The 25,071-nt window shown below is 42.1% G+C and overlaps 1 protein-coding gene across 1 annotated transcript in view; it reads left to right on the top strand.

Moving 5' to 3' along the window:
- DNER (delta/notch-like EGF repeat containing) overlaps positions 1 to 14,101 on the top strand; it is a 283,908-nt gene extending 269,807 nt beyond the window's left edge. The window contains exons 12-13 of the mRNA XM_014530157.1: positions 6,216 to 6,462; positions 13,086 to 14,101. Coding sequence (XP_014385643.1) covers positions 6,216 to 6,462; positions 13,086 to 13,197 — 359 coding nt within the window. The 3' untranslated portion in view covers positions 13,198 to 14,101. The remainder of the gene's footprint in view (positions 1 to 6,215; positions 6,463 to 13,085) is intronic.
- Positions 14,102 to 25,071: the final 10,970 nt, after the last annotated feature.

The raw sequence follows: 25,071 nt of genomic DNA on the forward strand, positions 1-25,071 counted from the left end.
ATTATTGGTGTAGGATGTTAAGTCCACTCTGCTGGGATCTTTGGTGGAAGGGATTGCAGGCCTGGGTCAGTAGGACCTTGCTTCTCACCCTGACCATGGTACTCATTGTGCGGCTTTACTTAGTTGTGCTGAGCCTCAGTTTACTCATCCATAAAATGGGACCACTTTTGTTCTGAAATTTGATAATTGTATGAAATGACACATTTCTCAGAATAACATCTATTTATAACTTTAAAATTTTAATTGTAAAGATTAATACATAGTACAGTATGAATAAGAAGTCAGGAACACATAGGATGCCCTCAAGAAGTTTTGAAGTACAATCCTATAATTACAAAAAATCTAAATTTTACTTCCTCCCAGTGATGATGATATTAGTAAAACATGCACAAATAATAAAAGGACAAAAGTTGGCTTCATATTGTAGCTATGTGACCCATACAAACACATTTATCTCGTGGAGCCTCGTTTCTCTCACTTGTAAGATGGTTATAGTAAGGTTGCTGTGAAGACTAAAGGAGGCAAATATGTGCATATTTCTGCTATGCAGTAGGCAGTAAATAAATGCTAGTTTCTCTTTAATTCTACACTATTTAGCTCTTATGCTATGAGCTATTCCTGGGAAGATGAACCTTTGCAATTGTCTTTTTAGCCAATGCACCTGCAGGGCATGGGCCACCATGAGCAGCCGAAGGTGTTGGGGCACATCACACATATTGGTCCACACTTGGGCTCTTTGTTTGCCTAGAAGAGCACTTTCCACTTGATCTCATTTGCATCTCCCCATTAAGCCAACGTGTTAAAATAAATGTTATCATAGATTAGGCTCTGTGGGTTCCAGTGTTGGGTACTTCACCCTTGGCCTGAGTGTAACAGTGGAGAACATGCATGGGAGGGTTGTGATCACATATAGCTGGAACTGGTGTACAGTGTTTAGAGCAGGGGTGGAGAACCTTTTTCCTGCCAAGGGCCATTTGGATAGTTATAATATCATTCACGGGGCATACAAATTTATCAACTTAAAAATTAGCCTGCTATATTTGGTTAAACATTTAATTAACTCACCCCTAATGCCTTGCCAGGGCCAGACAAAATGATTCTGTGGACCTAATAAGGCCCACGGCCGGACATTGCCCACTCCTGATCTAGAGAATTGGATCTGAATCAAATGGAAGGAATCCAAGGACCAGGTGTGCAAGCAGAATCTGGCTTGTCAGTGGACAGGGAAAGTCTAAGAGGCCTCCAGTCCTGTGTGAGCTATGGACCCACAGAGGTCTCTTTCTAACCCTGAGCATCTGTGAGCTTCTGAAGTGGCCAGAAACCACGAAGAGGGTGTCTGGATGGTACAAGTTCAGGTCAGTAGATCTCAACAGGAAAGCTCAGATACTCACAGAACAGAGAGATCTGAAGCCCACACAGCTATGTGGTCTGGAAAGCTACTGAGTTGTTGAAGGCAGTAAATGAGCCTCCATTGGCCTGGCCTCTGCCTCTGGAGGTCACATCACCCACTTTCCTTTCTTACTCACTCTGCTTCAGCCACATGGTCCCGCTTTCTCTTCCTTGAACAGATCAGGTTTATTCCTGTCTTCAGGGACTTGGCCTGTGCTGTTCCTTATGCCTGGAGCTCTCTTTCCTTAGATTTTAGCACAAGTATCTTCTTCTCAGCAGACAGATCTCAGCTTGAGTTCATCACATCCTGAAATCTGAGACCTCACAGTGAAGGGCACTACACGTGAAATGGAATCAGCCCTTCCAGCAGCCATCACTAGAGATCCTGATACCTCAATAGGATTTACATGCAAATTAATACCATTTTAGTGGTTCCATTTTCATGTCAACCTTCTGTGCCAGTGTTCACCCTAATAATGTTTCTTAGAAATTTGCCCCAGTAGATATACTATCTGGCCCCCCATCAGTAATAAGAAGCAATAATCAAGCAGACCGTACAGATTTATCAAAATGATCAACAAAGTTGATCTAGAATTACCCAAAAAGGATCATTCAAATAACTCTGGTGTTCTGTATATATTCTGAGGCAAATGCAAACCCTAAATTCTTGAAATTAACAAACAACCCTGGTAAAATGTTACTGCAACTTATTCTTACAACCTTGGAACTGATCATAATTTTGGGGGTGTGTATGTGTATTTTTATAAAATGTTTGCATTCCTAGAATCAAGGTCTAAAAATCAAAATTCCTATAAATTTTTACTTAGTGGTGTTTTGTATCATCTGTATAGAAGCTATAAGGTTCATACAGTTAGAATTACAGTCAACCTTGCTGACCAACAGTTGAACGATAGACACTGAACAGTTGAATCTGTGGTCAAACTATTGGATTACTGATATTCTGCAGGTGAGAAATAGGAGACTAGGCTATCTTGGATTTATGCATTCAATCAGTGAAAAATGTTAAATGTGAAAGCACTTTGGAAAATACAAAATGTCAAACAAATTGAATTTAAACCAAAACACAAATTATCCCTCAGACCCATACGTGTGACATTTTTCCTGAACAGTTCGTGTGCATACATTCCTGGTCATGCACCTGCTGGGGCTGCTGAGACCATCCCATTCAGCATGTGCTGGTGTGCAATTCTTCCCCAGCCACGCTGTAGCCATTATAGTAAATGATTCATGCAGTGGGACTCCCAGGATGCAGCAGAGCAATGACTTATGAGGAGCATTCCCGGACCAGGAGTCGGCAGCTGCAGCCACCTGGTGCAGATAGATTTGCTGCCTCTCAGACCAAGCATTGGATTTATTCAGATCCACCTTGGCTCCAAACTTGATTAGTGTGCGAAGCAGCCACATTCACTTATTAGAAAAGCTTTAGATAAAGGTAAAGTTGGGAAAAGCAAAGGGTGAGGCAGAGGGAAGCAGAGGTTTTAGGAGAAATTTTGAGTTTTCCTAAAAGTCCAATCAACTTGGAACTCAGAGTTTTGGGAAACAGAGCCGATGGTCAGAAATACAAGCAGTTTAGGCAGCTCATCAGGCCCGGGACAACGTGCCGAGCACATAACGCGGTACAGTTGTCTTTCCACTGTCCTGGCCTTCTGGTTGTGCACTCCCTGTGTGTACACAGTTAATATGATGTGTAAACTATTTATGTGGTTATGCATCAACCATAAGATTTCACAACCCGTGTGGCCCTGCTGCAGCAATCAGATCTGAGCCCTCCACCAAGTTGGAGCAGAAAGCAGTACTGGCTGCCTTTGTGTTGATGCTAAATGGGTGTTAGAGCAGACTCTGTGAGTGTTGGACTCCATCCTACAACTGATTTTTTTCAGAGAATGTCAAAATACTTGGAAATCAAGTGAGTCACACTTCTCTTTCAGCCAGAAAAATGAGTTGTCTCTCTCAATGTGCACCAGGTAATGCCAAATGCAATGACTGCCGATTTCAGGATTGAGTCTTGGTTCAAATTTCACAAAACACCTTCTCTCTTCCATTATGACCATTTGTTTGCAGTGATTTCTGCTGGTCCATTCGCCTGTGTGTGATTTGGCACAGAAGGCGCTGTGAATGCACCAACGGTCGGTCCTATGGCTCCCTGGGCTTTGTGAGCTCAGGCAGGCAGGCTCTGATGGCAATGCGAGACTTCAAGCGTGAGTGTTGGTGAAAAGCTCAGGAGTCAGAAGATCTGGATACAAAGAGCTGTCTCTTCTGTTGTCCCGTTCTTCTCAAACTTTCAGGAACCCTCCAGGCTTGGGGCATGGGTCATTTTTCCATTAGGCTTCTGTGAAAGGGGTCCTTGTGCTCTTCTGCAAACTAACTTTTCCAGGTAAAGAATAGCTGACGCTCGGATTCCATGTCATTAAGATGAGGTTATGAGGGCAACAGTGAGAAGAGTCCTGAGGATTTCCTGGGAAGACAGGCCCATTCCCACCCATCCCTGAATCCTATTTTCAGGTACCCAGAGTCCTAATCTGGAAGTGATGGCCGAGAGGTGGTAGTGATGGTGTGAGCAGAGAAGTCATCTTCTTTTTACATGAGTTAACTTCTCTTTGGTCTTGCATAGTCCTTTTAAATTTTTACAGCTTTCTTTCAAATCCTGCTCCTGTTATCCAGAGCATTCCATTTGTGTGCAGGTCTGTAAACAGGACTTCTGCCAGACACTGAGATTACATTCCATTCTTCACTTTTTCCCTGTGCATACAGGTTGGTGCTTTTTGGAAGGGCATAGGACAGTGCTCAATAATCCTGAGCTTGGGGCATGTGCCTCAGAGGTACCAGCCACTTTATCCTTTCTTCTTCCACCACCCAGGTGCTCCTCTATAGGGACCAACCACCACATGCCTGGCAGTGAACATTCTTACTTTTTAGAAACATGTTTCCTAACTTATGCTCAGCTCAAGCCCATGGGGTATATGTTGCTATTTTCCTCTTATAAATTAGGAAACCAAGGCTCAGGGAAGTCAAGTAAATGTTGAAGCCATGATTGAAAGCAAGGTTGGTATGATCCCAAGGCCCACACTCCTTTCACTATTTACATTGGAAGATAATACATGGGTACTTTCTTCAAATAATGTATCGCTCCTTTTTAAATTATTATAAAAGGAATACATTATTTTTAAAAAGCTGGGAAATAAATGCCTGAGATGTATAAAGACAGAAATAAAAATCCTTGCCTTCTAGAGAACACTGTTGTTAGCACATCGAGGCAGAGGCCAAGAACTTATATCAAGACTTGTATTTGACAACACACCCAGGAAGTGACATCAGTTTCTTAGGCCACATCTATAAAATGGGGAGAGAAAGTAATACATCTTCTGGTGGTTATAATGATTAAATGAGATGTTTTCAAAGAGCTAAGTCCATAGTAAGAAAACAACAAATGTTCATCCCTATTATCACTCTATTCTTCTAAGCTTTTTAGTATGTAGACAGACATTTTAAGCTTACATGTGCTTGTACTATACAACCAGTCCTGCTTGATAAACTTCTTTAATTCTTTAGCTATTTGATGAACATCTCTTCATTTCACTAAGAGTTGAACATTTAGGTTGTTTCCCACCTTTTTACATTTTTAATTGATTTTTTAGAGAAAGGAAGGGACAGATGAGAGAGAGAGAGAGAGAGAGAGAGAGAGAAACATCAGTGTGAGAAAGCAACATCGATCAGTTGCATCCTGTATGTGCCCAGACTGGGAATTGATCTACAATCTGGGAATTTGCCCTGATCAGGAATTGAACCTGCCGCCTTTTGGTGTATGGAACGATGTTCCAACCAACTGAGCCACATCAGGTAGGGCATCCTACGTTTTTGCTTTTATAAATTGTGTTGTCTACTGTAGAATGAAGAGAGAGAATGGAAGTGGGGATTCTAACTATATCTGTAACATTTTATTTAAAAAAAAAAACCTTGGAAAAAAACACTAAAGGAAAAATGAAAAAATATGAACACTTATTAACTTTGGTGAGTACATGGGTTTCTGGGCCTATTTTCTGAATATTTTTCTAAATGTGTAATAGTTGATAATTTAACATTTAAACACTGAGATGAACATCCTTGTACCCAGGGCTTTGTATCCTATGGGACCAATTCCCCAGCATAAATTCTCTGGACTCTTCTCTCTGTTGCACTCACAACCCTAAGACCATACAAGTGTTGTATATTAATTTACACAGCCCCCATTTCTGTACTGTTATCAATTGTGGTTATCAAAAATTTAAATTATGTTTGGGAACTGAGAGAAATTGCATTTAAAAAATAATTATAGCCCGGCTGATGTGACTCAGTGGTTGTGGAATGACCTATGAACCAGGAGGTTAAGGTTCGATTCCTGGTCAGGGCACATGCCCAGGTTGTGGGCTTGATCCCCAGCAGGGGCACGCAGGAGGCAGCTGATCGATGATTCTCTCTCATCATTGATTAATCTATCTCTCTCTCCCTCTCCCTCTCTTTCCCTCTCTGAAATCAATAAAAATAAAATTAAAAAATAAGGATGAAGCTAAATAATTTTCTATATGCATTTCTTTGGTGAATTCCTTTTACATCCTTTACCCATTTTTCTATGACATGTTCATGGTTTTTCTTAATGATTTGTAAGAGGTCTTTATATATTAGCCCTGGATCTGGAAAATCCTTAGAAAATAAACCTTCCCAGTGAGGGTGACCCTTACATTTTAAGTTACCCATGCAAGGACAGGAAAGACCTTCCCATGCTAAAGGCCACAACTTATTTCCAGCCATTTGCTTGTTTTTGCCTTCAGACCTCCAGTGGAAGTCCGGGCACATGGCGGAGAGTCTCACCAACATGCCCCGGCACTCCCTCTACATCATCATCGGGGCCCTGTGCGTCGCCTTCATCCTGATGCTGATCATCCTGATTGTGGGGATTTGCCGCATCAGCCGCATCGAGTACCAGGGCTCTTCTAGGCCGGCCTACGAGGAGTTCTACAACTGCCGCAGCATTGACAGCGAGTTCAGCAACGCCATCGCCTCCATACGGCACGCCAGGTGGGCTGTTGCAGGGGCAGCAGGAGGGGAAAGGGACAGGCTGCTTTCACTTGTGCACTCTTCGGACCAGGATTATGTTGTAAATAGGACTTTACACCCACAAAGAGGATTTCACAGAATAAACCTAGGTTCAAGGTGCCGTTGAACCTATTGAATGTTGTTGGGGTTGATAATGAGACTGCTTTATAAGCAAACCCCTTTTCATTGGTTGCTGGCTTTCTGATTTTATTTGGTACATTCCTTTAATTTGTGTTTACCTGTGTGATAAATATCTGATTCTTAATCATTGAGTATGAAAAATTTTAGGTGATTTATTTTTGAATTGTCTTTAGCTGTATTACTCTCCTAACAGTCAGCATAGATATACATTATTCCATTTTATAACTTTAAAAATGGCTAACAGCTATCACACAGAAACCTATGTGAAAAAATAATGATGGAAAACTTCCCTTACCTGCTGAAGGAACTAGACATATAAGGCCAGGAAGCACAGAGGGTCACAAACAAGATAAACCCAAAGAGGCCAAATCCAAAATACATCAAATTTAAATGCTAAAGGTTAAAGAAAAAAAGAGAATCTTAAAAGCAGCAAGAGAAAAGCAGTTAGTTACCTACAAGGGAGCTCCCATGAGACTGTCAGCTGATTTCTCAACAGAAATTTTGCAGGCTATATGGGATTGGCAAGAACTATTCAAAGTGATGAAAAGCAAGGACCTACTGCCAACATAACTGTACCCAGCAAGTCTATCATTTAGAATTGAAGGCAGATAAAGAGCTTCCCAGACAACATAAAGCTAAAAGAGTTCATCACCACCAAACCCGTATACATAAAATGTTAAAGGGTTTCTTTTAAAAAGAAGGGAAAAAAGATAAAAATATGAATAACAAAATGGCAATAAAAACATATCAACAATTGAATCTAAAAAACAAAATAAATAAACAAGCATAACAGAAACAGACTCATAGATACAGAGAACATATTGACAATTGCAAGATAGGGAAGGGGTTGGGGGATGGGTGAAAAAAAGGTGAAGGGAAAAAGAAGTACAAATTGGTAGTTACAGAATAGTCACAGGGATATAAAGTACAGCACAAGGAATATAGTCAATAATATTATAATAATTATATATAGTGTCTGATGGGTACTAGACTTATCAGAATGATCACTTAATAAGTTATATAATACTAGAGGCCCAGTGCACAAAAATTCGTGCACTTGGTGAGGGGGGAATCCCTCAGCCCAGCCTGTGCCCTCTCGCAGTCCAGAACCCCTCAGGGGAAGTTCACCTGCTGGCTTAGGCCTGCCCCCCCGGGAAGTGGGCCTAAGCTGGTAGTCAGACATCCCTCTGGCAGTCCGGGAGCCCTTGGGGGAATGTCACATCTGACTAACGGCTTAGGCCCGCTCCCCACGCCGTTAGTCGGACATCCTTAGTGCTGCCGCAGAGGCAGGAGAGGCTCCCACCACCACCGCTGCACTGGCCAGCCATGAGCTGGCTTCTGGCTGAGCGGCATTCCCCCGTGGAAGCGCACTGATCACTAGGGTTCAGCTCCTGCATTGAGTGTCTGCCCCCTGGTGGTCAGTGCACGTCATAGCGAACAGTCATTCCTGGTCAGTCGTTCTGCCATTAGGGTCAATTTGCATATTGCCCTTTTATTATATAGGATTTAGTCACTGGGTTGTACACCTGGAACTAATATAATATGGTGTGTCAAATGTAATTGAAAAATAAGAAATTATTTTTAAAAATGGAGTTTGTATTATATAAAACAGTGTCCTTTACTGAAGGGAAGACTCAGAAAGGGACAAGGACTTGGTGTGCTATCACAGAAAGAATGTGAGTTTAGGTGTCTGAGAGCCTTCATTGAGCCCAATTATTCCATTACCTGACTCTGGATTTTAGATGATTTAACCTTCCACAATACAGTTCCCTCAACTGTAGAAAGAAATAACTCTTCCTTCCAAGAGAGTTATGGCAATCAAATTAACTTACAAATAATAAAGGATTGTGTAAACAGATAACACCATATTTATCTCTCCAAATCAATTATAACACTAAAAAAATCGCTAATCTGACATGTTGACTTTTGCAAAGAATATTTATTACAAAAATAATGATGATATTGTGTGTTAAAGAATATCGCCTTTTCTTTTAATTGGTAAAACAAGCTAAAGCATACAATTCAGAAAGTCAGCTACAGTAACAAGTGGGCTGAGCTTGGTGTCTTAGATTGGGGCTCAAGGGTACTCTTAGCTGCATTGATTGGGTCATCGTATATTGATATTGGTTTTGATACAAGCAGATCCAAATTCTGTCTGAATGGCGAAGAAGCTCAGAAGTTCAGAAAGTTTGCTTTCTTCAAAAGGAAACCCCCAAATCCAACACTTAGATCTTACAGAAATTTTGCCACGTCAATGGAAGCAGAAGCCGGTCCCCAGCTTCCAGGCAGAGGAGCCAGTGGAAGAGAGGAGTTAGGAGACAGCATCTGCCCTCATGCTTCGGGGCAGTAAGGACAGCTTCTTAGTGGGACTTGCACAAGCCTGAGCCTGACTTCTACAACTATGAGGAAAAAAAGGGTTCATCCCTCCCCATATCAAGCCCTACACAGCTGCCTATCATTTGCTCCTTCCATTAAGAGTCAACTGGACAACACAGCTCCCAGGAAGCCCTTAGATTGATCCCTGTAAATCTCATCTCAATTGTTTATTTGACTAATTTTTCCACTAGCTTGTGCATAAAGAACAGAGGTTTATTTATTTATTTTTTAATTACTTCATCTCCAGTGGGTCCTGGTACATAGCAGACCTTACTAACATTTTAGGTCTTACTAAACTTGGGTCTGAAATGGATGGATGATCTTGGTTAGCAGTTAATGGAAGATGCCTTCATCTGCCTAAGAGAGAGATTCATTCCAGACACTAGCTTGGTGAGTGGAGCCAGCCTGCAGGAGTCTTTGCAGTGTCCTGCAATCATTGAATGACACACAGAAGATGTGAAAAGGAGAGAATAGATAAGTTCAGTTGTTCAAGAGTTCCCAGAGGGGTTCAGTTCACCAGGAAGGAGCAGATGTCACCACTTTATACTGGGGTGTACTGGGAGACCCAAGAAATTGGATTCTTCCACTGTGAGAGGATCCCTAGCTAAGTAAGATGCTTTTGCAGTCAAGAGGAAGAATATTTTATCTTGGCCTCAGAATAGTTTAAGATAGATCCTTCTGGGCTTCCTGATTATAGAGCACGCTGAGAAGATATTTACCGAATATTCTTGGAAGGAAAGGATAAACTTGAAAGCATTTACAAACCTGGTTCTTATTTGGTGCCGATTTTTATCAAAAATATTTACTGCAGAATTCCTAACCAACAAGCTCCTACATGCACCAGTGACTGCAAATAAAACCATTGAAGTCAAAACAGTACCTTCCACATATCTGGGAACTTTCCCATTGAAAGGTTTTTGTAGTTACAACCTGTGGTTTCTACAGCATGGCCCCCTGGAGGCAGGCTGGGTCTCTGGCTGGTGGGCCCTTTTTGCTCCCTTTTCTTGGAAACCCTAGAAAGCACTGACAAAACACAATGCTTGTGATATTACCCTCCTCCTAGTCTTCAGCAGTAGCCTATGCCTAATGTTCATTTCATGGCCTGTCTTCCTGTCGCTAGTCTGGAGGTGACATTGGATAAGAATGACTGTAGCTCAGCAACCACACAGGACGAAACTGAGTGGGTCATCTGTGACATTCAGGAGTGACTGAGGAAGTGTGTGGTGACTGTGATGTCAGCAATCGATTGGTGCTGGTGCTGGGTTGAGAAGGAGCCCCTCTCTCTTATCCTATGAGTCATCAGCTCTGTAGCTGCTTTGCTTACCTTCAGATTGAGAGAGTTTATAACTGACTGCCTGGCTGGCGGGAGCGATGACATGACTCTCCAAGTTCTGGTCACATTTGATTGCTCGCTGCTCCACCAGCTGTAAGTGCCTGATCCCAGAAAACAAAAAGAAAGGAGAGCTATGAGAGGGAACAGTCACTTTCTCTCAAATAGCATCTCCTGATGTGGGCCTTTTTCAAGGTTAGACCCATCTGACATTCTTTGTGACATTGTTTTAGCTGTTGACTTTCAGGGGAATATGAACTAGAAGAATGTGCACTCTGTGATCTGCCTTATAACTAGTTGTGGTTTTTTTTTTTTTTTTTTTTTTTTTTAGTGAAATAAGGTACATAAGACTTGTCACCAAATATGATGTTTAGATGCCTGTCACACAGATACTACTGTTGCCATGACTCTGTTAGTGCTTCCACAATGGTTAACATGGCAAGTACTACACTAAAATCCTTTGGAGAGAGGGACTGCGGCTTTCATCTAGGGCTATAAAATGCTGTACTTCGGCCCTAACCGGTTTGGCTCAGTGGATAGAGCATCGGCCTGCGGACTCAAGGGTCCCAGGTTTGATTCTGGTCAAGGGCATGTATCTTGGTTTCGGGCACATCCCCAGTGGGGAGTGTGCAGGAGGAAGCTGATAGATGTTTCTCTCTCATCGATGTTTCTAACTCTCTATCCCTCTCCCTTCCTCTCTGTAAAAAATCAATAAAATGTATTTTAATAAAAATGCTGCACTTTGTGGGCCATACAGTCTTTAGGTCTCTGTGCCTCCTCAATTCTGCCTTTGTAGCCGCAAAGGCACTACAGATGGACACAACTGTGCTCCAATAAAACTTTATTTGAAAAACAGGCAACAGGCTGCAACTGGCTTACAGGCTGTAGTGTGCTAACCCCTGGCCCACATTATACTTTTCTATAGCTTCAAAAATTTACAATTAAAATTAATTAAATTAATATTATTGATGGTATCTCATTACCAGTGTAGCTGGCTATTTTATGAGAAATACATTGTCCAAATATTTGTACCTTAGGTACTCTCTGACATTTTCAGACTTGGGAGAAAGTGTTAAGACCCAGTTGGCTTTTACACTGGTGCCCCTTTTCCGAGTCTCAGATTATGCAGGTCTCACTCAAGTGAGATACACAGACCGCAGCAGGCTGTACACATTTATGCACACAGAATCCAGGACCTTGGTGAGGCTTCGCATTGTAGACACGAGTTTATTGATGACTTCAGTGTTGCAGTAATAGCTGTGATTTCTCAGTGGCAGCATGCTTCTCTGTCTCTGCATGTGCCTGGCACCCGCCAGGCATGCTTTATGCCTTTGTGCTCCTGGAGGCCAGTAAATCTTGAATGAATGGGAATACACAATAGAAAAACGTTTAAAAAGAAAATATCGCATGAAAATGCAATGTTTCTCCTTTCCCATTCGATTCTCCTTTTCATCTTTGTACATGAGAAGACAGACTTTTCAAAGGAAGAAATAGGAAAGGGGGGAGATGACATGTAAGCCACCATAAAGTAGCCCCTTGATGTCTTAGGGTGCTTATCCTCGACACCTTTTAAAAATTTTAGCTTCTTTTAAAATTTCATTTCTAATGGGCCCCAGTGGACTTGAAATAGTTAAAACCTGTTTTCTATAAAAGGCAGGTGGGGGGTGGGTTTGTGTGGAAGATCCTTTAAATCCCACTGCACTGCAGGGGCTTCAGTGGAAGGTGAGGTCTTGAATGGGAAGAGACCACCCAGGAGCTGAATTGGCTGTATTGTAATCATCACCATCTTGATACTGACTTTTCAGGAAGTCCCGAAATTGGATTTTGGCGCCCAGGGCTTCTGTTTGTCAGTCCTGCTGTCAAGGAGATTTTGAAATATACCAATCTGTTGGGACAATGGCTTTGTGCTCAGGGAAGAAACAATGGCATGTGTGTACATGGGTGTCAGGGAGTAATAGGTAGGTGGGACTGGGTGGCACATTTTGTGGACAAACACCTATTTGAAGTCATTTCCTTCCTCATCCCTTCTCCTTGTCTTGGGGCCTCAGAAGACCACTGAGCCTTCACAGCCCTCCAGCAAGTCTCACAGGAGGGGCTGTCTGTCCATGGTCTGGGGTAGACCACCCTGTCACTGTGCATTCCAGGCTCCAGAGAGAATGTAAAATAAACTTGCCTCTCCATGTCCTTACAGGTCTCAGAAGAAAAAAGATAAATCAATATATGTTCTTTTAAATCCTATTGTAGAGCCGTCACGCCTGATGGCTTTGCCAAGATTTAACCTACAAGCTTCAACATTAATTTGGACTCTGTGTTTTGTGGAATCCATTTCTTGCCTCTTGCACCAAAGATTAATATTTTTACTCATTCAGTGTTACTATGAGGAAGTCTTAAATTGCTGTGCTTGCTAGAGAATATATTTGTTAGGGCAGTGGTTGGCAAACTCATTAGTCAACAGAGCCAAATATCAACAGTACAACGACTGAAATTTCTTTTGAGAGCCAAATTTTTTAAACTTAAACTGTATAGGAAGGTACATTGTTATTAACTTAATTAGGGTACTCCTAAGGCTTAGGAAGAGCCACACTCAAGGGGTCAAAGAGCCGCATGTGGCTCGTGAGCCGCAGTTTGCCGACCACAGTTTAGGGTATTTTTATAGTTCCATTTGATTCTTGAATATGAGTTATTCTTACCATTTGCCTTTCCTAGGACTTGAGATCCAACTTGTACCTAACTAGAGTCCTCTCTCCTGTGATTTTAGGTTTGGAAAGAAATCCCGGCCTGCGATGTACGACGTGACCCCCATCGCCTATGAGGACTACAGCCCCGATGACAAACCTTTGGTCACACTGATTAAAACAAAAGATTTGTAGTCATTTTTTGGATTATTTTTCAAAAAGATGTGATACTACACTCATTGAAATATTTTTAAGAAAATAAAAAGCTTAAGAAATTTAAAATGTTAGCTGCTCAAGAGTTTTCGGTAGAATATCTAAGAACTAATTTTCTGCAGCTTTTAGTTTGAAACACATATTTTAAACATGGAATTTGAGAAGTCCATAGACTACGGCTTAATGTACTTTCATCCCTCTAAACCCTAAGCTTCGACTAGTGTGTGGTCTTTTCACAATAGACCCTATCATGACACCCAGATTAATTTCCGTGGCTGTGACAGAAATAGTCTAATCAAGGAGAAGTTTCTAGTTAATGTGTGAGTGTGGCTTTCTGAGTAGAGTTAGGAAACACATAGAGAATGACGCATAGTACAGTATCCCTGTGACTTAAAAAGAAGTCTGAAATGTCTGTTTTGTGAAAAAGAAAGTAGTTACCTTTACTATTCCTAACCCGAATGAAATTAGCCTTTGCCTTATTCTGTGCATGGGTAAGTAACTTATTTCTGCACTGTTTTGTTGAACCTTGTGGAACATTCTTTTGAGTTTGTTTTTGGTCGTTTTTGTAATAGTCGTCAAGCTAGGCCTTGAAAACGTACTTAAAGGAAGGGCCTAGTGAGGCAATTACAATCGAATTGGATCTATATTTTCTTTCAAAAGTCAAGGTCTTTTTAATTGTGAGCAAGTTACATTTACGTTGGAGCTGTCCGTTGCTAAGAGATAGTAAATGTAAGAGGGTACCAGCCCCTTCCGTAGCGAGTATCTCTCATAGTGCATCTTTATTTATATGAGGACTTTTTTTGTGGCTGTATTTGATTGATATGTGCTTCTTCTGATTCTTGCTAATTTCAAGGAATATTGAATAAATATTACCAAGTCAAGGAAACACTTGTCTCTCGTTTTTTTAAAATGACATAAAACACATGATTTCTGGGGCTCAAACTCTCAGAAAAAACAATGTCGTAATTGTGAGCCAGATAGTATTCTCTACAAATAAAAATACAACAATGGCAGTTCTCCAAAATAATGTCAATGTTAACTATCCATGTCAATAGTTATAATAGTGGTGGTGGTGGTGGTGGGGGAGGGCAGCACATCTCCTGGCACATTGTACTCAATAAACAGTAACTCCTTATATTTAATGGGTCCAGGTGGCAAGGACAGGAAGAAAGGCAAAGTCTCAAAGTCTCATGTTGGTGGGGCAGGATGACCATGCTGCAGAAATTCAAGCAGAAATGAAATTCAGTTAGTGCATTATAGACCTCAGTTTCTGGATTGAATCAGCAACCCCATAATATTATAATGGAGGTTTTGCAAGAATGAATTTCCATGCTAGCTCTTAAAATTTTCTAATTCACAGATTGAAATTTAACCCACAGACACATTCCCAGACTGCTGTGTGGCAGTAGAGACCAATAGATAGCCAAGCATTGTCATCTTTCTGCTGGCTTATTTGAAAATCTCCAAATTGCTAAAGAAAATGTCCACAAAATTGAAATATTTTTATTATTAAACTAGTCCATGTGGAAAATACTCCATGGCCAAATTACATTTTAATAAGGTGATTTCCTGCTTTCCCAAGTCAAAAGGCCCCTTAACATTTTGAAATTCTGATACTGTGGTTTCCTTATATTGGAAAACAAGCAACTTTTACAGTCTTTCAGAAATGTGACTCCCATGGGGAATTTCAATTTGACTCATGATAGCAGGATCTTTCTTGCAGTGAGATGGATATAAATCCATAAGGACATATAAAGTGGTCCTTAGATCAGCTGAATTTTAGGCAGATCTACCCAAACACACACACACACACACACACACATGCACACATATACACACAGAGAGACACAAACATACTATGGAGGAGCTGAGTTTAAATTCAATTCACTAGACCAGGGCTTCTCAAGCTCTGTACTATTGATATTTTGGTCTGGATTATTCTTTGTAGTGGACTGTCCTGTGTGTTGTTGGGGGCATCCCTGGCCTCTATCCACTAGAGGTCAATAGTACCTCCCAGTATGTGGCAACCAGAAATATCTCAAGATATTGTCAAATATCCCCTGGAGTGCAAAATCACCCCTGGTTGAGAACCACTGAACTAGAAAATCTCTCATTCCTTTTTATTTTTCTCCATCTGTTCACCTATTCTCTTACTCATGCAGTTTATTCCATCTGTTCATATTACAAATCTACAGGAGCTGTGTTGTGTATTGTACAAGTAGTGTTCTCAAATGCCTCCTCGTGACCCACGGGTGCTTCATGATGAGTCTAGGGGTGGAGAGCCAACAATGTGCTGCTAATTCTATAGGTTTCAATTTTGTCTAGACTTGCTTTCATGATTTAAACCAGGGGTGGGCAAACTTTTTGACTCGAGGGCCACAATGGGTTCTTAAACTGGACCGGAGGGCCGGAACAAAAGCATGGATGGAGTGTTTGTGTGAACTAATATAAATTCAAAGTAAACATCATTACATAAAAGGGTACGGTCTTTTTTTTTTTTTTAGTTTTATTCATTTCAAACGGGCTGGATCCGGCCCGCGGGCGGTAGTTTGCCCACGGCTGATTTAGACTGATTAAAGGTTTTCTTTGTAATAAGATGACTTGCACTCAATATTTTAATAAAAATAGCTTATGTTTATTAATGCTGATTGTGTGCTGGCCAAACTGCTGATCAATTTATGAAGATTATCTGCTTTAATCTTCACAGTAACCCAACGAGGGTAGAGACTTTAATGACTGACATTCTTAGGAAGAAACTAAGTCCCAGATATTTTAAATAGCTTTTCAAGGTCCCACAGTTTTTTAGACATAGAAACAGTTTTAAAACATGGATCAGAGCTTCTGCTCATAGTCCTTATTTATCCATCCACCCATCTACCCATCCATTCACCCCATTCACCCATCCATCCATCTACCTAACCATCATTAATTCATTAGATCTTCATTAATTAATTCATTCAGCAAGTATTTATTAAATGCCTACGATGGACCAGTAAACCCTTCCCTTATTGGGGAGGAGGGCCATGACAGCAGGAATTGCTCACATTCCTGGATATCATAAGCTTCATCAAGGATGTTGTGTCTACATCTCTTAACAGTAGTGGCTATAGGGAAGCTCCCTTCTGAGTGTCAATTCAGAAGACAAAGAACAAGAGTTGGCTCTGAGCTTTGTGCTTGGCAGTGAGGCTACCCCAGAGAAAGGGGGATGTTGGGCCTTTGCTATTGTCTTCTCAATTTCCCTACTGGATTGCTCCTGGCTCCTGACCCCTGACCCCTGTCTCTCTGAAAGTACCCCCAGAGGGTACTTTCAGAGAGACAGTCAAGCTTTTCATACTGATGTAGGTTTCCTGTGGTTGAGAGGTGAAGGGTGTTTGGAAAATATTCTGCTTCACCCTCACTCTACAGATGAGCCAAATGGAGCACAGGAAGCCTAGAAGATGATTTTCCCAAAGTCAGAGGGACACCAGTGCTATTGGGAAGCAGAAGATGGGTTCATGTAACTGGAAGGAAGGGCAGTAGATTTCCTGGCACATTGTACTCAATAAACAGTAACTCCTTATATTTAATGGGTCCTTGTCTCCATGGACCATCCTGAGGCCAGCTGAGTGCCCAGAAGACAGGTGTTTTGCACAGAGATGAGGAGAGATCACTTTATGGAACTTCGCTTGTTTGCCACATGAACATGTTAGCACAACTCATCTTCCAGAAGACTTATAAGTGCTTCAGCTCTGAACTCAGGGGATTAAGTGCAAAACGCTTTCAGCACAGGCTAATATTCAAGTGGAAAATATCAGGCAGCTAGGGACATGACTCATGTTCTTCACATGAATTTTAAGGTGTGTCACAAATGAATTTACCTTAATTCTCAGATAATCTCAGGTGCTAGTGATGAGAAAGAATTACATAATAGAATAAGAATTGCAATTCAAATAGTTTTAAATGTCTAATTGTCTTTTTTGGAGGTAGTGGGTAAATCTAAAGCACTAAGGTTAAGTTCATGGTTGCTGTACAAGTGGGTTGAGTGCTTTCCCAGTCCTTATTTTCAGGGTTCAGCAGAATCAACCTTTCTTGAAAAGCTGCAACTATTTGGATCATCTCCATAAGGAAGCGGTGATCTCTACACCATTCCTCATTGTACTTTCCTTGAAGGCAATCACCACTTAACACAGACAGGACTGATTTCCAGCTATTTTCTTCCAAGAATGACTCACTCCTAGATCCATTGCTTGCAAGGCACCAAACAGCTTTTCCTTTAGCCTCTGCTGATTTGTTTATCAGCAGTTCTCAACCTGTGGGTTGCGACCCCTTTGGCGGTCGAACGACCCTCTCACAGGGGTCGCCTAAGACCATCCTGCATATCAGATATTTACATTATGATTCATAACAGTAGCAACATTACAGTTATGAAGGAGCAACGAAAATAATTTTATGGTTGGGTCATAACATGAGGAACTGTATTTAAAGGGCCAGAAGGTTGAGAACCACTGGAGATGCTTACTTGATTAGATGGAATGGTCCTTATGGGTGGAAACTCCTCCTTTTATGCTTGTCCCACTTATGAAAAGTATCCATTATTTGTTATCCTAGGAGACTCTCTTCTATGCCTCTCCTACCCCATATCATCTGGGTGGTTGAAAAGTGTCAGTGAGCTCTTCCCAGCCCAACACTCCCTTACCCAATTCCTGTATTTTCATTATTCCAAAATAATGTGTTTGCATAAAATCAGATCTTCCCAAGCTTGCTTCACTATGGGAACCCCTGGCATGCTTGTAAAAATAATAGGCTCTGTGACCTTCTTCAGTGGAGAGGGATTCAACAAAAATCTGTTCTGGGCCTGCTTTGGGCTAAACTTTGGACCATGTCCTAATAGCTTATGGTGAGCATATTGATTCAGATCCATTGTCTTCAAGAAAAAGCAGTTGGGGAGGGGATGTGTTGAAAGCTTTGAGTAGGAAGTGGGCAGAGGGTATAGAAAGTAGAAAATCCAAAAACCACTTTTTGTGGGCTCAAGGCTGGGCCTGCTCCATAAGCAGGGCTTTCAGGTCAGCTCCAAGTAGGTAGGCTTCTATCTTGAGGAGAAGGTAATAAAACAAATGATTGCCGATTATTTCTGTTCCAGCCTTGTCTGTCCTTTTTAAACCCTACTCATCAAGTTGGATATTGCCCAATTATTGACACAGAAATTAATACTGAGCAATTCACCTTCAGGGACTGGGGCCCTCGGGGCATTTTTAAAGGTCTCATCTCACTTGCAGTGAGTTTGCAAGTGCCAAAGACTAGGCTCAACAAAGTGGAGAATTTTTTCAACTCAGTTGCACATGTAAATCTAATTGTGACAGAAAATAACCCTGATCTCTTTTTTCCCCCCAAAATCCCAGAATTTTAATCTATAAATTGTATATTGAATTTATTTGTATTAAAAAATATATATATTTTTTCTGTTTATATTGCTCTCAGACTGAAATAACTAATTTTTGATCCCTCCATGTCAAGGAAGTAGACCAAGTGAAATTGGCAGAAGCTAGGCTCCTTATTTTGGGTTTGCCTCAGAGTTTTGGGGTTCCTTTAAGGTGATTGGGAGCTGGCTGATTAAACTGGGGACATGAGATAGAGTGGGGGAATCTTGAACCAGATGTGCCTTTGGACTTGACTCCACTTGTCTTCTCTGAGCCTTGCCCTGGAAGTGGGTTTGTTTTTTGGTTACTCACTAAATAAAAGTTCTGGAAACCATTGCTCTTCCATCTTGCCTTGGCTCCACAAAGTAAAGCATCTCTTTGCTCTTACTTCTAGGAGAAAGTGTCCTCCTTCCTGGATGGGAATGAAAAGTGGGCATGCTGTGTGCATGCAGGTAGATTCCCAAGCATCCAGCAAGTCCCCAGAGAGTCCCTCCAAAGAGGGGCCCATTTTCTTCTTATTAGCCAGAAAGTTCTATTTTATTCCCATGACATTTGTTCAAATGACCTTGTTCTTCAGGAAACTGACCTTCTGTTTTCAGAGTCATATTTTTAAGATACACTAGTATACTTACAAAAGACCTCCTTCTCCAAAGTCAGACATACAGACCCTTGACCAGAGCTTGAAATTTGTCAAAGGGACCTTGATGAGGGCATCTGTCCTGCACTTATCCTTTGTGTCTACCCACTATCTGCCTGCTAGACAGTCCATCTGTTTCCAATAAGGATCTTTACCAGCTATTCATCAATAAAAGTCCACTCTGCTTGGCTTCTCTAAAATTGCAAGGCTTTTCTCCATGTGGATTTCCACTCCAGCAACAATGCAGGCATTTTAAGTCACTGGACAATTTTGCATTTTCATAGCATCCTGTTTTGTGGTTTCATAGACCGTGTGGAATGCAGAAGCTACTATTGGGCCACTTCCCCTTCTTTTGGACATTTCATTTTATTCATCAAGGAGAGGTGATTCATCATGGTGATTGTCCTGTACTGTCACTTCCTGGAGTCACTTCCCAGCTGTGTGGTTGAATGTAGGGCTCATCAGCTCCTTGGTTCTCAGATTCCTCCTTTGTAAAAAGGGGTAGCCCTTTGGGACCTTGAGTTTTGGGATGTGTTTTCTGTTTATTGTCCAAATGTCCAGAAATTCCCTTCCCATAATCAGTTGATACATAAGTACTTAAAAAATTACTTCCAACAAATATATTTCCTAAATGTATTTGCATTTTAACTGTTAGGTGGTTTTTCTCTAAGTTGCAGATGTTAAATTTTACACAAATACTTTATTTTTCCCTTTGTGACTTCTTCCATTGCCTAACCTATCAGAATGTCTTTAGAGCAGTGATCATAGTTTTATTATATAAAAGTTTAGAAAAGTCAGTATGTAAAGTCCTAACATTCAATAGAATAGTGGGGAAAGAACATTGACAATTTGCAGAAGAAATACAAATGCAAAAAAAAATGTCTATATTCAGTATGTCATCCACAAATAGTGACAGTTTTATTCCTTTCTTTACTACTTGGATGCCTTTTATTTCTTTTTCTTGTATAATTGCTGTGGCTAGGACTTCCAGTACTATGTTAAATAATATAGGTGAGAGTGGGCATCCTTGTCTTGTGTCTTGATCTTAGAGGAAAAACTTTCAGGTTTTCACCATTGAGTATGATGTTAGCTGTACGCTTGTCATATGTGGACTTGGACTTATTATGTTGAGGTATGTCCCTTCTATTCCACTTTGTTGAGAATTTTTATTATGAGTGGATATTGAATTTTGCCAAATGCTTTTTCTGCATCTATGAGATTATCATATGATTTTTATTCTTGGTTTTGTCAATGTGATGAATCACACTAATTATTTTGCAGATGTCAAACCACTTGCATTCCTGGTATAAATCAAACTTGATTATGGTGTATTACACTTTTAATGTACTGTGGAATTCGGTGTGCTAGTATTTTGTTGAGAGTTTTGGCATCTATGTTCATCAGGAATATGGGCCTGTCATTCTCTTTCTTTGTGGTGTCTGGTTTTGGTATTAGGGTAATGCCAGCCTCATAGAATGAGTATAGATGTGTTCCTCCCTTCTCAATTTTTTGGATAGTTTGAGAAAGATAGGTACTCATTCTTCTTTACATGTTTGGTAGAATTCACCTGTGAAGATATCAATTCACCTGTAAGGAAATACTAAGTAAAAGTAAAATAATGAAATGCTAACTTTCTCTTATAAAAATAGCAAAGTACAAAGTGCCAAGGTGACATTGCAGGAGCTGTGCCTGGGGGGCAGCAGTTGCTTCCTTGAAATCTACCCCAGAAAGGCCTCAGTGAGATGGAGGGGCAAGAGAGGGGAGGAGAAGCTTTGGGAAACTTCCTGTAAATTTAGGTTTAGTTGGAATGTGTTCAAAGATTGAGCAGAAAGCATTGATTAACCAAATTAAAGAATGATGGTAAGAAGAGGGCCTTAGGCTTCCCTGTGGGCCCCAAAAGAAGAAAGTCATTCTAGGAAGCACTCTTCCAGGAGGGGTGTGGACTGCCCTGCAAGGACTCACAGTTCACTGAGGGCAAGAGTCAAACTTGAACCATGTGTGAAGAGAATTGGGGTGTGGTGGGGAAGCAAGCCTCCTGGAGGGTCTGATGCCTGCCGGGAGACCAAAGGATGGACTTGGTGGCTGGGAAGGTGGATAGGGTCAGGGGGACAAAAAGGGTGGGTGTGCCAAGGTAATTCCATTGCTCTCCCAGGTTTTGATTCAGTGTGTGTGTGTGTGTGCATGTGTAGTGTACATATATATCCTATATAATAAAGAGGTAATATGCAAATTGACCATCACTCCAACACACCTGATGGCCGCCCCCATGTGGACACAAGATGGCTGACACAAGATGGCCGTCAGGGGAGGGCAGTTGGGGGGGGAATAGGCCTGCAGGGGAGGGCAGTTAGAGGCAACCACGCTGGCAAGGGAGGGAAGTTAGGGAAGCGAGGGCAGTTGGGGGTGACCAGGCCTGCAAGGGAAGACAGTTAGGAGCGACCAGGCCTGCAGGGGAGGGCAGTTAGGGGAGACCAGGCTGGCAAGGGAGGGCAGTTAGGGGTGACCGGGCCAGCAGGGGAGGACAGTTGGGGGTGACCAGGCTGGCAGGAAAGGGCAGTTAGAGGCAATCGGGCCAGCAGGGGAGCAGTTAGGTGTCGATCAGGCTGACAGGAGGGTGGTTAGGGGGTGATCAGGCTGGCAGGCAGAAGCAGTCAGAGGCAATCAGGCAGGCAGGCAGGTGAGCGGTTGGGAGCCAGCAGTCCTGGATTGTGAGAGGGATGTCCAGTTGAGGGGTCCCAGATTGGAGAGGGTGCAGGCTGGGCTGAGGGACATAACCCCCTGCCCCCGTGTGCATGAATTTCGTGCACCGGGCCTCTAGTCTATATATATAAAAGCCTAATATGCAAATTGTCCCCTCTGGAGTTCAGCTGGGAGACTGGGAGTTCGTTCGCTCACTATGATGTGCACTGACCTCCAAGGGGCAGTTCAGAATATAGGAAGGCACTGGTCAGAAGCCAGAAGATCCCAATTGGCCCTGATTGCTGGCCATGCCTAGGGACCCTACCCATGCACAAATTTCGTGCACTGGGCCTCTAGTATTTTATAAAACACAAAACTGGAATCCTATTGTTTACTGCTTTTTAACCAATTTTTAAATTTAACATTATTTTAGAATTATTTTCCCTTCATTAAACATAATCAGTAAATTCTGTGTTCAAATATTTATTTCCCAGGGAGACCAGCCATCACCCATACTAAAGAGAAGCCCCTGTTACTCTCTGTCCACTTTCTCTACTTTGTTTTATCCTAACACTAACTACCACCAAATTTACAAATACACACACAAACATGTACATCCCCTAAACTATAAGCTGTGGGATGGCCAGGTCCTCTGCTCCTTTGCTCACACCTGTCTCCTCAGAGCCTGGACTTCATACAGGCAGAGTGGGTGCTCAGTGATTATTTATTGAATGAATAAATGAATGAAAAAATGCTACATAATAAATGATCAAATAGTTACTTTCGAGAATTCTAATCATATATTTTTCATTGGACAAGAGATTTCGAGATTTTCACTTTGTCAGTAAAACTCCAATGACCACCTCTGTTTCTTAAACCTTCCTCTGTTTCCTTAAGGATTTCCTTCAGCCAGGTCACCAGATGTGGCCTGTGGGTCAGTGTATGGAGGTTCCTGCAGTGGAGTTCTCTCTTAGAGACTCTGTTGTATTCATTTAGCATAGGGTCCAGAATATCTCTGGAGCTTGAGAAAATATTTGGTGAATGAACCAGCTAAGTAGCAAGTGGAACCAGAGGAGACTTTGTAACCCATAGGGTTTGGTGCCTGTCTCATAGGCCCTCTAGGAGCACCAGAGCCAAGGTGGCCTGGCACCATGCATGTGATGCCTGATGTCCAGATGGTCTCCTCGCCCATGGAGGCCTGTGGGTGGATGGCTGCCAAATGAGTCATTGTGGCCACAGAGAACCTCTAGGGAGCTCAGGCAGCCTAATGAAATGGGCTTTTTGCCCCAGGAAGCATTTTGTGGATTTCAAGGATCAGAGGGGACCTTAGTGAAGAAAAGAGATTTCATAGCCTTAACCTCAGGGGCGACAAATGTCTTCAAGAGTGTTTTGGGCTATAATTGACCATGTTTGGAGCAAGACCGCAGGAACATCCTGGCAGAGGCCATCTGGGGCTCTTGGAGGGAGGTAAGACAAGGGCTAATAGGTTGTGTGTGTATGTGGTGGGAGGCTGAAATCTCTGAACATTGGCTGGAGACCTGGGCTGGCAAGGCAGTGGCCCGTTCCCTGGGCTGGGAGCCTGGGACACCATGAAGAAGAAAGCCAGAGTTCCTTCCCACTTCCTTCCCATGTGCTCTTTTGAAAGTCCCAGTCATCACTTTTCTCTCCCCTCGCCCACACATTGCTTGTCTTGGATTTGGGATGTGTTTGAATGAAACCTGGTCTTGGTTTGAATGATGCAGAACCAAGCCCCTTATTTTCCATGGGTACCATTTATGGGTTAGAAACTGGTCACAAAATAGAAAAATGTGTGTTGGGAAGAACCATTTGCTGTGGAACTGTGGGATCAGTGCATAAGGACCTTAGCAATTCTACAAACTGGTAGCTCACAGGATTCATTCTTTGTAGTAAGTTCATAGTTTGCAAATCCCCAGTGATTCTGGAAGTTCTTGAGCTCTGGGAGGTCTGGGAGGTCAGGCCTATGGGGTCACTTCCTTGGACCATTCCTGCAAGTCCATGGCTGAAATCAAGCCACCAGCTGGAGGCTCTGGCCCAGGGAGCTCCCCACACCACGGGTCAGCATTTTACCTGGCCCACAGACCTCCCTGCCCCAGGAAGAAAGCAGCTGGGCCTCGCGGCTGGCCTTTCTCTCTTCATCATTTCAATGTTAACTATTCTGACTGAGATACAGGTATTTTGTTTCTTGCTATTTTGGATACATTTTAAATCCTGAGGGACTTTTGCAAAAGTAGCCAGTGTATCTCAGTTCACTGTTCACCAGGTTTGGGAGAAAAGAAGCTGGTAGGAAGAAGGCGGGTTGCAGCAAGAGCCTGTATAACACTTTCAGAAGCTGCCGAGCTGCTCTTAGTCCCGAGTGAAGGAAATCGATGTTTATGGGAAGGAACTCGTTCCTGCTGGGAGCATTTAAGCCTTTGTCAGGGTCTGGTCCAGGCTCAGCTATTTACTCTGTGTCTATGTGTGCGGAACCACCTGAAAGGTTGCTCTGGAAAATTGTAAGCTACACACAGCAGAGAATCACAAACCATTAATATCTACCACCTGCTGCACTCAGTTGGCATTAAATAACATCTTGTTTCTCTCTTTGGAGAAAAGTCACAAGTGTCAGGCCAGGGCCCTGATGATCCATGAGATGCCACCCACCTAACCCCTGAATCCTGTCTGAGACTGACCCTCTCTGGGGTTGAGGACTACCAATCAGTACAGAGAGCTGACTCCTTGACCTTGAAGGCAGCCCTTGCAGTCAAAGACTTTCCCTAAAGCTTGGCTCTCAAACTGGGCTTGAGGTGGCCAGGTGAAATACAGGATTCCTAGTCAAATTTTAGTTTTGACAAAGAATGAATATATCTTTAGTATAAGTATGTCTTATGCAATGTTTGGAAGCATACTAAAAATGATTAGTTACCTGAAATTCAAATCTGACTGGGTCTGCAGTTGTTTTATTTGCTAGATTTGCCACTGAAGGCTCAATATAGAAATCACCTGGGAGTTTCAGAAAGTACTGATATCTGGATTCCAGCCCAAGAAAATCTGTTCATTGGTTTTGATTGGGCCTGAACACTGGAGATTTTAACAGCTTCTCTTCTGATTTGAATATGAATGAAAGTTTGACAGCCACTGGGCTAA

This window comes from Myotis brandtii, unplaced genomic scaffold (genome assembly GCF_000412655.1).
Source record: "Myotis brandtii unplaced genomic scaffold, ASM41265v1 scaffold727, whole genome shotgun sequence".
Classification (NCBI taxonomy): domain Eukaryota; kingdom Metazoa; phylum Chordata; class Mammalia; order Chiroptera; family Vespertilionidae; genus Myotis; species Myotis brandtii.